We start from the raw sequence: 14915 nt of genomic DNA, 5'->3' as shown, positions 1-14915 counted from the left end.
TCAAAATGTCTATTTTCATGTATTTACTCTCCCAGGTGAACTTTGAAATCATTTTGGAATCATGAAATTTGTACATTAATTAGGCAATAATTAACAGCCTTGCAATGCATTCCTCCCCACATAGAAACAGTGTATATTTCCTCACTTATTTACATCTCCTTTCATATCCTTAAGATATTTTTACTTTATTAGTTTTTTATCTTAATTACCAAAGTGTTACATTCTCACTGTGACAACTCAGATACAGAGAGATGTAGAGAAACAGTTCACATTCTTATGAATTGGGCCTTTATTTCAGTGAAATGGATTCTTCAAAGAAGGATTAATAAGCACAGGATATGTGCATATTTAATTTTAATAAATGTTATATAATTTTTCTCTCAAATAAATTTTATTCATACAGGTCTTAAACATTTCTTTTTATTTCCAGGTGTTTTATAGTTTTGCTGTTACTGTACAAGACCTCTTTTTTCCAATTACATTTTCTAGCTGTTGATTTGCTGGTATATAAGAATGATATTGGCCAGGCGTGGTGGCTCATGCCTGTAATCCTAGCATTTTGGGGGGCCGAGATGGGAGGATCACTTGAGTCCAGGAATTTGAGGTTGCAGTGAGCTACGATGACGCCACTGCTCTCTACCCAAGGCAACAGCAAGAGACTCTGTCTCAAAAAAAAAGAATGATATTGATATGTGTATATTTGTTTTGAAGCTAACTTTGTTATTAACTCTAACAGTTTTTCAGTTGATTATCCTAAAGTGTCTAATTATATAACTGATATAACGAATCATATCACCTGCAAATAATGACAATGTTACGTGCATCTTTAATGTTTATTCCATATTTCTTTGTCCTGTTTTATCATATTGGCTTCTGAATTCAGAATAGTGTTAAGTGATAGCATTATGGCAGGTATTATTGACTTACTCCTATTTGATAGGATTTCAATATTAAGAGCATTGTTTGTTTTAATTTTCTGAAATATATCCTTTATCACTTTAGGGGAGTCTATTTCTAGCTCAATGCTTCATCAGGAGTGGATATTAAAGTTATCATTGATATTTTAGCATCTCTCGAGATCATATGTTGAAATATTGTACTCTTGTAATAAATCTATTTGGTTTATTATTCTTTTAATATACTTTGATTCAATTTGCTAATATTATTATTTTAAAACACTGGTGAGTTTTATTTGATGATATTTTATTTGGAATCTGTGTACCTTTATTTATTGAGACTGGTCTCTTTTTTATGCCATCTCCATCAGGTTTTAGTATAATGATTATGCTAGAGTCATAAAAAGAACTACATATATTTCTGATTTTTCCTAGGCTCTGGAACAGTTTAAATAACATTCAGTTTTTCTTTTAAGATTTTATGGATGAGTTCCATAAAACCATTTAGATATTGTACTTTTAAAATATAGTATCTTTCTCAATATTTTTCTCTTTATTGGTAAGTTAAAGTTTTTTGCTTCCTCTTGAGAAATTTCGGGAAGATAAATCTTCCTAGTAAGCACCCATTTCATCTAGATTTTCAAATATGTTGCCATAAAGATTATACATACTTGCAGTTTAACATCTCTTCCACGTTTGGAATCATATTCCCTCTCTCATCCCTAGTATTAGACATCTGTGTTTTTTGTCTTTTTTTCCTCGATCAGTCATAACAAAGGATCATCTACGTTGCTGACTTTTTCAAAGAACCAACCTTCAGTTTTAGTTATCACTCTGCTAAACTTTTGATTTTTAAAAATTCATTATTTATGCTTTTATATTTTTGTTTTCTTCTTCCTTTGGTTCTTTTTCTAGTTCCGTAGAATGAAGACTAAGTTCATTTATTTTTATCTTTCTTAATTATTAATATAAGCATTTGAGGATGTAGATTTTTCTCTGAGTAGTTATATGGCTTGATTGCATCATATGGATAGTTTGTGATTTTAATTTAAATTTCTTCTTTCATCTCTGAATTATTTTGTAAGGGTTTTTCTTTCCCAGATGGTTATTTTTTAAAATGCGTTTTTACTCCTGGGTCGGGGAAGGGTTGAAATTGCTCCAGACCCAGCAAAACCGAATGGATTGTGAATGTGGATTTTCCAAAGGGAAATCGAGAGGTATTTCCGAAAGAATAGGGAGCGGGTGTCACCCAGACAGAGGTGTCGGTTTCTTCTCCATTCCCAACAGAGCTGTCACAGAATTAACCGAGGTAGTGCAGGTAGCACACTCAGCACGGCATCCAGCACAAAGCAAGCGCAGTCACAGTCACCAGGTGCTGCCTTCTCCTCACCCAGCTTTCTCCCGCTGATCAGAAGCCCAGCCCACGCTGTCTCATCCATAGCTCTCTGGGAAGCTTGGCAAACGGTAGGTTACCTCCTTGCACCTATAGATTACCAGGTAATCCCCAGGGCATGAGGGGATCTGTGTCCTCGTTTCACCTTGGGGAGCCAGGAGGCAGTTTGGCTCCCTTAGACCTCAGGATTCTGTCCAGGTGGCAGGACTTTGCCCACGTGCCTTTGTGATTCATGGGCCACAACACCAAAGCACAAACGAGGCCATGTGCTCGCCCAAAAAGCGTGGCCTCTGACCATCTGACATGTGCCTGCCTGGGCCTGCCCCCTTTCTGCAGACCTAGGAAACGTCTCAATGGCAGGGAGCTTCCAACAGATTTCATATAAGGAATATTCTCTAGATGGGGATTGCATTTGTTCTGAAATCTGTGTTTTGCTTGGCTGATAGTAATTAGCAGACACTAATTCATGCTCACAGTCTTCCTCACGTTCTCAGGGAGCCTGAGCTGCCTGCTGAGGTCTCGCGCTGTGGTATGTGGGATTGCTTCGTGCTCTCTTTGCATAGACACACACACGCACACACACCCTAATGAGCTGCTGCTCTGTTATTTCATTTGGAATTTATCAGGACAGTTTATGTGATCAAACCACACAAGTATAGTTCTGGGTGCCAGCACTCTTCATTTCTGAAGTTTGAAAGTGATCTTTTCAAGGCAGAGCAGGAGAACATGGAAAAAAGTCTTTCATCTCAAACTTTGAAAAAGAGAGAGAGGGAAAATGGAAAGCATAAGATGGAAATGTGGCACATTTTTATGCTGCGGAGGGTTTTTTCCCCTCAACACAGCAGAATTTTCCTTATTGAAAAGATAGCTGTGTGAGAAAAACCAAAACCAGACGCGGGCGGAAGTGAGACGGGGCGGCGATGGGAGAACAAGGGAGCAGTGAGGCTCTGGCTTGTGGGAGGCCTGGGTGCCGGCCGCAGGCTTTGGCGTGGCGAGGCCGCGACAGCCCAGCTTCAAGTGGGCTTTGCGCCATCGAGCATGGGTGTCCCCCGGCTTCAGAGAAGGTGTCTGTTCAGGAGAGCACTTCCTTTGTCTGCCTGGCGCTCCCGCCTCGGACCGGGTTGTCTTGTGGACGCCCCTGGTGGGGAGCCTGGATTCCCCGTCAGGAAGCAGGTTTGGCCACCTGCCCTGTGTGGAGGCCAGCCCGCCGCGGAGGGCTCCTGGGGCAGAGTGAGCCCAGGGCGGCTCACTCCCAGCCCTGGGGGTCTCTGCCTCACCACAGCTGTGTGGTTGGCACTCGTGTGGCAGCCACAGCCATGTCACCAGGCCCTGTGTGGGGCATGGAAGGAGGGAGCAGAGCCCAAGCATGGTCTGGGGAGCTGTCCATCTCAGAGGAGGTCCAGTCTGCAGGCGGGCACGGCCACAGGCGGATGCTAGCTGCCAGCAGTGTCCTTGGGCAGAGGGCAGGGGAGGCCACAGCAGGAGTCCTCATCTTCCAACTCTGTGGCTGGGACACTCATCTCTGTGCCAGCCAGTGGCTTCCAGCTCCCAGCCCTTATCTCTGCTCTCTGTCTCAAATCTTTGGAGTCAGACAGATCTGAATTCAAGTCCTGATTCCTCTACTTGCAAGCTGTATGGTCTTAGCCAAGTGGCTTTTCCTCGCTAAGCTTCAGATTCCTAATCTGTAAAATGGGGGAACGGGAGTACCTATGTGCAGGGTCGCTGTGAAGGTGCCGTGGTACAAGCGATGCCCACCTTGCCTGTAGCAGGCAGCCGTTGTCTGTTCGGGATGTTCCCCCGACAGGTCTGCACCTCCCAGCCTAGCCCAGTCCCTGGCACTGCTCAGCTCCAGGGCAGCTTGGGCCAGCGGGTAGTCCACTTGCTGTCCATCTCACACGGCCACCAGCACAGTGTCATCTGCTGCGGTAACTCTGTTTAAATAAGAATAGGATCTGAGATGTCTGGCTTTGTTGTCCCAATCCAGATGGAAGCTCCCAGCGCTGGTCCGGCTGAGGGGTGGCCACCTTGTGGTCCTCATCTGGGTGCTACCCATGGTCATGGCAAACCCAGCTGGGCTCTTTGCTCCCATGGGCAGCAGGACCTCTCTGTGGAGCCAGGCTGGGGTCAGCTCAGCTTCCTGGGCACTTCAGCCCTTGGGCTGGGAGACTCCTTTCAACCATTGCCATTACCCCTATTCACAGTCGAGGAAACTGAGGCCTCAGGAGGTGAAAAGTCTTGTGTTAGACCCGAGTTCACATCTTGCTTCTGCCACTTCGCAGCTGTGCGACCTCAGGCAAGCAATGTAGCCTCTCTCAGCTCCAGTTCTTCCTCTATAAAATCACAGTAAAACCTCCCTGACAGCAGCATTGTTCTTATCAATCAATAGTCTGGCAAAGCTCTTAGCTTAGGACCTGGCACATAGTAAGTGCAGGGTGAACATTAGCTGTTTTTATCACTCTGGACTCTTGGTGTCTCTTTCTTCAGCTAAAAAAGGAGAGTAACAATATGTGTTTCATAAGGCTATTGTGTGGGTTAAATAAAATATGCCTCCAATCACGCACTTCTTTCAACTAGTGTTTACCAAGCAGCTCCCGTGTGCTTTGTTCTGGAGCTGCTGGAGCAGGACACACTTCCTGCTCTCAGGGGTCTTGGGTCTGGTGGGAAGTCAGACACTGAATACTCGAATGATACAAGCAAGCCGCTGATTGCAGTTGTGGTGAGTGCCAACTACATATAGGGCTCAGCACGGCACCCGGCACCGTGCAAGTGGTTATTCTTATGATTTCATTACAGTTTAAGTTTATAAATACTTTCTGTTATGGAAATCTGAAAAGATTTCTGTGGATTTGTGTGGTGTTAACTGTAGGCTTGCTGCTTTTGCTGCAGTTTTTGCCGCAGGAGTGAAAGGCTGTTGATTTGGAGGTTCTGTTTGGGTGTCACCGAGGCTCAAGATCTCCCCAGGCCACTGGGGCAGGAGGCCTCCTTTGGGAGGTGCACCCAGTCCTCAGCACGCTGCGGCCTCGGCTCACACTCCCAGGACTTGAGAAGTAGACAGCAGACAGGTGTTGGTGTGTGCTTGTTTTGTAGAGGGAAATTATGGACACTGACGGTAAGATTTACTCTCTTATCAAGTAGTGAGCCACCACTCCCCAGGGTGCGAGTAGGGGCTGCGGGGTAGCCTGCGGAAGTTGGGTGAGGGCCCCTTCTACAGCAAGCTTCCCTGGGTCTCTATGTGCCAAGCACTACTCAGGAATCCTCCTCCAGGGACCCGAGAGGAAGTGCGGCGTCCAGCACCCATCCTCACAGGGCAGCAAAGGGTGAGCCTCCCATTGAGGGTGTTATCTGAGAAAGGGCGACTCCTTGTGTGTGTCTGATGACCAGTGGGTAGGGACATGGGCACGGCAGCCTGACAGACATGGGAACAAATTCCAGCACGCTTGCTGTGAGGCCTTGGGTAGTTTTCTTAATCTCTCTGAGCTTCAGTTTTCTCCTCCTGCTTCCTGGGGTTGGTGGCAGGCTCCCGTGAGGCAGGAGGGAAGTTCTTGTCTTGGGGTAGATCTCCAGGGAGCAGCAGCGTCCACCCCTGCCCCCATCCTGCTCCTGGGCTGAGCTTTCACTCTGCCACTGTGAGTCAGCCAGGCCGGAGTCTGCACTGTGCGTCTGGAATAAAGCTGCCCGTGTCCCACATCCTTTCACCCCCTGCTCAGCACTGGATGCTTTTTGTTGTGGTTGTAGCAGTAATGGGATTTTCAGGATGGCCGCTGCTGAATCCTCAGGGAGATAACTGAGATACACTTCTAAGAGGGGAGAGGAAAAACAAGGTCAAGAGAAAGAATATATCTGCTGATTCAAACCTACCAAACTTGGAGCTTCTCTACGAAGGAAATTATTTCTAATTATTAAAATCTTGGAAACATGGTACCACCAGAAAGAAAAGGAAGCGGAAATGGCTCCTATGAGAAGTGCTAGCATATGTTTCTGTGATTTAACGGTTTCCCGTAACAATGTGTAGCTATTTTAAAAGCAGACGAATGACTCATGGTATCCAACCACCAGCAGTCCACCGTGATGGCAGGAAGCGTGTACTCCAGAGGGGACAGGCTTGGGTTTGACTCCCATGTCCATCATTTACCAGCTGTGTGACCTCAAGCAAATTACACATCCTCTCTGAATTTCTTTTTCTCCTTTATAAAATGGGCTGTTGGAAGGATAAATAAGCTAATGAACATGTAACTCTTAATGTAGTGCTTGTCCATCCATGCAAAAAATACTACAGCTTGTATATAATTAACCAGATTAATTCCAATATTTGTAATAATTCTTAGTTGTTTAACAGTAGACTTTTAAGGCTATAAATTTTCCTCTGATTACCACTTTGGCCAGAACCCATAAGTTTTGATATATAGTGTTCTTTTCGTCATTGTCTTCAAACAGATTTTTTCTTTGATCTAAGAGTTACCTGTGTGTGTGTGTGTGTGTGTGTTTTCAAATGGTTAGAATTTTTTCTATATTTATTGTTAAATCCCAGCTGTATTGTAGTAAGGTCAAAGAATATGGATAATATGGCATTTACTTTTTGAAACTTATTGAACTTTTCTTTATAGTCTAGTATATAATCAGTTTTTGTACATATTCCATGAGTATTGAAAAGAACTATATTTTCATTTATATAAAACCAAGCTTATTAATTTTACTATAATATTATATCATATATATACACACATGCATATATGTGTTTGTATGTATTCACACATATAAATTCTGGAAGAAACATGCCAAAGGCTCCCTCTATGGTTGTGGCTTTGTTGAATTTACTTTTCATTTCTTTAATGTTAGCATTTGTCTTTTTATTATTGTTATTATTTCAATAGATTTAGGGGTATAAGTGGTTTTTGGTTACATGGATGAATTGTATAATGGCAATGTCTGGATTTTTAGTGTACCTATCACCCGAATAGTGTACATTGCACTCGATAGGTGGTTTTTCTTCCCTAACCACCCCTTCTGTGTCTCCAGTGTCCATTGTGACACTCTGTGTGCCCCTTGGCTCCCACTCCTAAGTGAGAATATGCAGTATTTGGTTTTCCGTTCCTGTGTTACTTCACTTAAGATAATGGTCTCCAGTTCCATCTAAGTTGCTGCAAAAGACATACTTTCACTCTTTTTTATGGCTGAGTAGTATTCCATGGTAGACATACACCACATTTCCTTCATCCACTCTTTGGTTCATGGGCACTTAGGTTGATTCCATATCCTTTCAATTCTCACTTTTCATTGCTAACAGTGTTTGGCTATGTATACCTTTATGCAATGTTGCTCATGCATAGAAATTGGTAACCATTATATCTTCTCAATCAACTGTGCTTTTTTTCAATGTCAGTCACTCATCTTTGCCTTGTTCACTGTATTCTGCCTTGAATTCTGCTCTACGATCCTTCTCCTGCCCAGTCCCCCACATAGTGGGCACAGTGGCAGTGCTCATGGAGGGCCACTGGAAGGATATGCCCCCTGTCATCTATGCACACCTCCAGGTGACCCGTTAACTGAGAGCTGTGCAGTGGCTCACACTGCACAGCTAGTCCCCCTTCCCCTTCCCTGTCCAGGCAGCTAATCACTGGCCTGTCATAACCGTGTTTTTATACCACATCTTATTTTCTTACTAAGTACCCTTGGCTGAATGCTCTGTCTAGCCTTAGTTCTTTGTGCCAAGAACTGTTGCTTTTTAAATTTCTTCTTTTTTTCCTTAGTTAATTGATGGGGTATGTGTGTGTGTGTGTGTGTGTGTGTGTTTGTGTGTGTGTATGCATGCAGATAGACAACTAGAGATGCAGCTAAGTAAATAAAGAAAAAACTGAATTCAGCCCGAATGGGTGTTCTCCTGGACTTGACACCTTAGACCTATTAAACTTCTTCGGTTGGTGAGAAACACAGGAATCCATCCCTTTCACGGCCTCTTGTTTTCCAGTTGGACTACAGGTAAAAAGCCTTGTTGCTGGAGAGCATATGAAATAGAAATGCTAAAATCTTGCCAGCACTCATTTTGGTTGTTGCTCAGATGTTTGATTTACGGTTGAGCAGTCTGTGTGAAAAACATGAGTAGTCAGGATTAGAGTTAAAGTCCAGATATTATCTCAGTTTTCCATAAGTCACCCTTCTAGCAGAGCAGTACTACTTTGTGCTATTTTGTTCTAGCTAGTGGTGAGCTCCTACTATCATTAAATATCTTCTTTAATTTTAGGGATCTATCTTCTGGATTTAATCTACATTGATTCTGCATATCCTGCCTCAGGCAGCATCATGGAAAACGAACAAAGATCCAATCAGATGAACAATATTCTCCGAATAATTGCGGATTTACAAGTTTCCTGTAGCTACGGTTAGTACCCTTGGCCTTTGGAATCGTAAAATCTTACCTCATTGATGTATAGATCTAGCACCTTATCTGTAAGAAAGCTCTAGAAACCAGGCAGGCCCCACAGAGGTCTTCATTTTAATATCTTGAGCATCAAACATGTACTAGATCCTTTACACATAGGTTTGATCTTCAAAGACTGTGCAAACTAGACATTACTGTTTCTGTAGGACAAATAAGGACACTGAGGCTGAAGACAGTTTAGTCACTTGTCTGTAGTCACTCATCTCGTGAGTGGCAGAGCCCAGGTCTGTCTGGCTCCCAGCGCATTCATTCATGAAGAGCTCTGGGAAGCTCTGCTCCAAGCAGATTCGGGGACCAGGTTCCTTCTCTCTGTGGCTCTGCTGTCTCCCATGGCCTCTGAGCCCTCCACTGGGCTCTACATCTAGCTGGCAGATGCAGGAAGTGAGCGACTCATTCAAGGGTGGACTTTATGGGCCAAACTTGCAAGCATTTCACATCGCTTCTGCTGAAGGAGGCTAGGAAATGTAATCTAGCTGTGAGCCTAGAAGGAAAAGGGAGATGACATGGTAAACAACTGGCCAGGCCCTGCTACACGTGGCCAGATCCAAAGTGTGATCATGACGGTGGGTGTCTGGGATGGCTGGGGAAGGTTGTTGGAGGTCATGTCCAGGAACTGAGAAGTCAGAATGCTGCTGGGCCACTCGTGTGGGTGTTGATTTCACCCAAGAAGACAGTGGGCTTGGGGTGTGGAGCTCAACCTTGAGCCAGGTGCCCAAGTCCCCGTGTATGAGCTCAGGTGACCAGGTAGCCAGTCAGAAGAGGTCAGCAGTGAAGAGGAGGATGAATGGTAAAGCTCTGGGCAGCAGGGTTTTCACGAGTGCATGGAAGAGTAAAAGTCTAGAGTCAGCCCTACCTACAGGGCACAGGGTGTAGAAAGAAAACCAGCAGTCTCCATCTGGAAGGGTCTCAGGCAAGCCAGGGGGTTCCTGCGGACGGGCGCACTGAAGCAGGGGCCCTGCTCACCAGCCCCTCCACAAGCATCCCAGGGAGGGTGGGTGCCCACACTTCCAGGTCAGCTTCCTCTGAGAAGAGGGATGGGAGCACCTGTGCTCCCAGTGCAGCCTTGCCTGTCCCAGGCCCTTTCCACTCACAAATACGTTGATACCCGTTGCCCCACTGACCAGCAGAGCAGTCATAGACATAGGCTTTGGAGTCAGCAGATGCAGGTTCAAGTTTCAGCTCTGCTTCTTGAAAAATCCCTTTCTCCTCTCTAAGGTTTTCTCATATGTGAAAATGGGGACATGACTCGTGCAGGGCCCTTAGCACAGCCTGTGACATGTCATTAGAGCCCAGCAAGGGCTCACCTCACTCTTACTGCTGTTCATCTTCACCCATGTCATCCCCATAATCAGTGTCCCTATAATTTGTGTCCTTATCATCATTTCAGAGATGAGGACACTGAGATTGCGGAGAAACAAAATGACCTGTTCAGAATTAATTAAGGGGCAGAGCCATTAGGTGCTCCCACAGCACCTGGACGCACCTCCCCAGAAAGTGAGGCCCTCCCTGCCCACCCTCTTCTATGCTCCTCTTCTCGTGGCCTCTGCCACACCCTCCACCCCTCCCCTTGGCTTGTTCTGCCCACCTCTGGCCCTTGCAGAAAGAGTACAGTGACCTTGAAGGTCTGCAGAGGGCAGCTGACGCCAGTCACTCCGAGGAAAGAGAGGCAGCGCAATGTGGTAGAAACCTCAGATGACCAGGGATCAAAGCCCGGCTTTGCCACTTCTCAGCCATGTGACCTTTGCAAGTTGTCACAGCTGCTTCCTCTATGCAATGGGAACATTATTTCTCCCACGTGAAGTGGTGTGAAGGTTAGAGCAGACCCCTGCAAATCCTCCAGGGCAGACCCGGGCTCAGACAGGTGCTCAGGCGTCTGGGCCCCTCCCTTTTTTCTCAGGACGCAGCAGCTCCAGGCAGGGCCAGCATCTGGGTTGGCCTCCGCACTAGGCTGGGTGGCATCTGTTCGTTCATTCATTCTTGCATTGATGTCACACAGTGACCCCAGTGGAAACCTATTCCAGGGCGTAGGCACCTGGCTGTGGTCTGTTCTGAAGTCCAGGGAGCCATCCTTCCCCAGCCCCTGAGCTCTGAATGGAGGCCTCACATCCTCCTTCTGGCTGAAGAACGGTGGTGGCCTCAGAGTGTGGTGTCTGTGGCCCAGCCACCTAGGGGCACTCCCTGATCACCCCTCTGTGCCCAGTGGCCAGCACAGGGCCAGACCCCAAAAAGAACTAATGGAAGAGTGAATAAGTCTCAGTGTCCAAGGAGCATCTAAAAGCAGTGATTCCTACACTTCTTGTTGGGGGAGTCTGAAGCCTCTGGATTTTGTCCACCTTTTGCAGATCACCTCACCACCCTGCCCCACGTGCAGAAGTACCTGAAGTCCGTACGCTACATTGAAGAGCTCCAGAAGTTTGTGGAAGATGACAACTACAAGTAAGTGCCCACCTGCTCCTGTTCAGTCAGGCCTCCCCATCCCCACCGTTGCCCTCAGCACTCGGGTTCCTGCAGGCGACCTGGGTCTTGAGACCAGTGAGTGGCCACTGGCCAGGCTTATCAAAGTGCGCTGCAGCAGCACCCAACCCCAACACGCACGAGCACACGTGTGCTGTGTGAGCTCCCACCTCCCGGATCCTGTAGCAGTGCTGCCTGAGCAGCTCTCGCACCCTCCTCTGCCCCGGCCCCACAGGCCCCCAGTTCTCCGTGTGGCATTCCCACATGGCATGGCGCGTGGTGCTGGCCTGGCACACTGATTCTCGCATGTGACCCCCTACCCATGGCGCTGGGTGGAGAGCAGTTTTCTAGCCATACCCCCAGGCCAGCGAACAGCAGTCCTCCAAGAGCCTGTTGCAGGACAAGACAGTTCCTTATGGCTCTTAGCTTTCTGCAGGATTCCTGCCATCTGGCGGCGGCCGAGGCCCCAGCTCCCTTCCCACGCAGCTCCGGTGGAACAGACCCAGTTCTCGTAGCAAGCCCGTGGGCCCTGTGGCCTCATCTTCTACTCACCCTACTCTGGTTTTCAGTTCTTCCTCCATTTGTGGCATCTGGGAACTTATCCATCCTTTCTGTGTATTTGGAAGGAGAAGGAGGATTTTTCATGTCACCTCTCTGCCATGTTGTTTGGAAATCCTCCTGGTTCATTTTGAGCTTGAGGTCAACTAAGAGCCTCAGTCATTTTTCATATGACCTGATACTAAGGCAAGTCCCAGCCATCTTGTACTTGATCATTATGACCTAAATGTCAACTTCATGTGTACAGAGGGTCTCCAACTTAAGAGGGTTCAACTTACAATTTTTCAACTTTACAATAGTGTGAGAGTGAAATGCGTTCAGTAGAAATTGTACTTTGAGTACCATACAACCATTCTGTTTTTCACTTTCAGTACAGAGGTCAATAAATTACATAAGATATTCAACACTATAATAAAATAGGCTTCGTGTTAGATGATTTTGCCAAACTGTAGGTTAATGTAAGTGTTTTGAGCACATTTAAGATAGGTTAGGCTAAGCTATGATGTTTGCTAGGTTAGATGTGTTAAGTGCATTTTTGATGATATTTTCAACTTACAGTGGGTTTGTCAGGACACAGCCCCATAGTAAGTCGAGGAACGTCTGTGTTCTTTTAAGTCTTATTTTACTGGTTGCTTCCAGTATACCATGATTCCTTTGTATCTTGCTATCCAGTGTATTTTCTTAAATCTCTTCCAGTTTTGTATCTACGAATTTGATCATCCTAATTACATGGTCTTCATCTAAGTCAGTGAGAACTGTAGAGAACTGTAGAGAACTGGCCACAAAGACATCTCCCCACCCCTGGGTTACCCACGGCTGCCTCAGCTGGAAAGACTCTAGGGGAACGGCTGCTGGAACAGCACCCCACCTGGCCAGCGCCGCAGGAGTGGTTCTCTGCCCTGGCTGTGAATCAACCACCTGGGAAATCTTCTAACCATCCAGATGTCTGGGGTGGGGCCTGAAAATTTGTATTTTTCCCAAAGCTCCCTAGGTGGTTCTACTGATCTTTGGGAACATAGATATATTGTCTTTAGTTGTTACTATATAATAATTTGTTAAAATATATGAAATTGTGATCTATTACATAATAGTAACAACAATAGATAAAGGCTAGCAATTACCATTAAAATCATACGGACCACAAATTGAGCTCATTTTATTTACAAAGCATTTGCTGTTCCTGAAAAGAGTGCCCTGGAGTGCGAAATTATTCCCACTTACGCTCTGGGATAATATTTTCCATGCATGTGCCAGTATTGCGATTAAAGAGACAGTAGTTTTTCATTAACACTAATATGCTTTAAGGAGAAAAATGGTCTATAAATACTGCTGACCATGAGATAATCCTTGGACAAGCTGCAGATCATGAGTAATTACTCCTTCCATTCTGAAGGACATTAAATACCCCCGGCACTTGGTGCTATAACAGTCAGCCTGGGTTTCACAAAAGCCCTTTGTTGTGGTCAAAGTGGACAAACCAGGGAGGAAGGCTGCATTCTCATCCCTGGTCCCCAGGCCATTGAAGGAGTCCCCAGAGAGCATCTGGCCCTGAGTGGCAAGAGATGGGCAGTACCTGTGATTCTTCTTGGGGAGCCACATTCCACAGCCCACTACAGCAGAACCATGGCTCCTCACCCCCAAAGGATGCAGCGGCTCAGTTATTACATTTGTGACATTTGTTTCTAACATCCTGCCCCCATCTGCTTTAGAAATATTGTGCCAAGAGGCCCAACCAGTGCTTTTTTTTCCCCTTAGCCTTTAGTCTTATTTTATTTTATTTAAGAAAAATTACCCAAATTCCTGCCACCTAGAAAGCGTGACCATTAGCATTAAGTAAATATAATTTTGGACATTTTTCTATTCATAGAAAATGTATATATATAGAGAGAAGGATGGATAGGTGGATAGATGCAAGGATAAAATTTATTAAAGTTAGATCCTACTACACTTCCTGTTTTTAATTAAAAATATTAACTTTTATTTTACTTTAACCAGAAAAAGGAACTGAAATGAAATGTGAGAAATTGCTACTCTTTAAATAGATACTTCTTTACCACAAGAGATGTTATTTTCTTAAAAAAAAAGCCATCTAAGATTAATAAAAGGAGTGAGGAAAAACATTAAGAGGTTTGAGTCAATAAGTGTGATTTTTAACTAAGTTTCCATTGTGAACAGTGTTGGTGGACTCTGGTTATGAAGGAGGAGAATATTAGCCCTCTCCCCGTCCCTTCACCTCCACCTCACAGCCTCCAACTTTTTGTCGGTTGTATTATTATTACCATGCAGTCCAAGTTTATAACATAAACACCATGTTCAGGAATCATAATTCCTACTGTTTCGTATTTTTAAAGAGATTCAATTCTTACCACCTGTTGTTTCTCCACAGTTTCTCCATTCCTGGAGTCTTTATTTTAAATCAATCCCTTATTTAGCTGGATTTCATCAGGAAATGATGAAATCCCCTCCCACCCACTGCCAAAAAAATGAAGGTGCTCACAGGTCCTGCATTCCCTGATTTCTTTCCTGGAAACGCCTGCATCTGACCAGGCCTCCCTCACCTCACGGGCCGCGCTCCCTGCCGCTGTCCCCCGGGCCTGCGCACCCTGCGCACTTGCCTTCTGGCCCAGGGTGTTGCTGTAGAGAACAAGCCAGTCTGATTTCTTTCCTCTCGTAAGGGACTTGTTTTGTCTGCCTGGTGGGCGAAGAACTCCTTGAAGCTCAAAGGTTTAACAAGGGAATGCCCCAGATAGAGGGTTCTATATCAAATCTCCCTGGACCGTGGTGTCTGCTTTCTTCATTTCAGAGGAAGTCTTTTGGTTTGTCTTTGACTGCTTCTTCTGTGCCACTTCTTGGCTTCTCTCTCCCAGGGATTCCAGGAATCCCTGTGTTGGATGCCCGTTAACTTCTTCCTAACGGCTGTAATCTCCACCTGTTCAGCAGCAGGCGCTGGGATGGCCTGTTCCTGCCCAGGTATTCATTCAGTCCTCTCTCATCTCAGTCCTTGGTTTGTTCCCCTCGGTCTGCAATATCCCTTTTCATCTCACTCCTCTGCATCATCACCTCATCTTTCAGGTTTTGTTTCACCCAACCGTGTTCTTAATAAGTCGTTCCACTGCTCGAAGCGCTCGGGGAGTTTCCTCTGCTCCTGGAGCTGCCTTCTGGGCTGGGCCACTGGCGG

General features: G+C 45.6%; 1 protein-coding gene across 3 annotated transcripts in view; it reads left to right on the top strand.

Moving 5' to 3' along the window:
* RALGPS1 (Ral GEF with PH domain and SH3 binding motif 1) overlaps window positions 1-14915 on the top strand; it is a 305604-nt gene that overhangs the window by 250384 nt on the left and 40305 nt on the right. For all 3 annotated transcript variants that reach the window (XM_012639803.1, XM_012639805.1, XM_012639802.1), the window contains exons 9-10: window positions 8528-8665; window positions 11068-11161. In XM_012639803.1, coding sequence (XP_012495257.1) covers window positions 8528-8665; window positions 11068-11161 — 232 coding nt within the window. The remainder of the gene's footprint in view (window positions 1-8527; window positions 8666-11067; window positions 11162-14915) is intronic.

This window comes from Propithecus coquereli, unplaced genomic scaffold (genome assembly GCF_000956105.1).
Source record: "Propithecus coquereli isolate 6110/MARCELLA unplaced genomic scaffold, Pcoq_1.0 Scaffold142, whole genome shotgun sequence".
NCBI classification, from domain to species: Eukaryota; Metazoa; Chordata; class Mammalia; order Primates; family Indriidae; genus Propithecus; species Propithecus coquereli.
The sequence above is the reverse complement of the archived record's forward strand: the minus strand, read 5'-3'. Positions and strand labels throughout refer to the sequence as shown.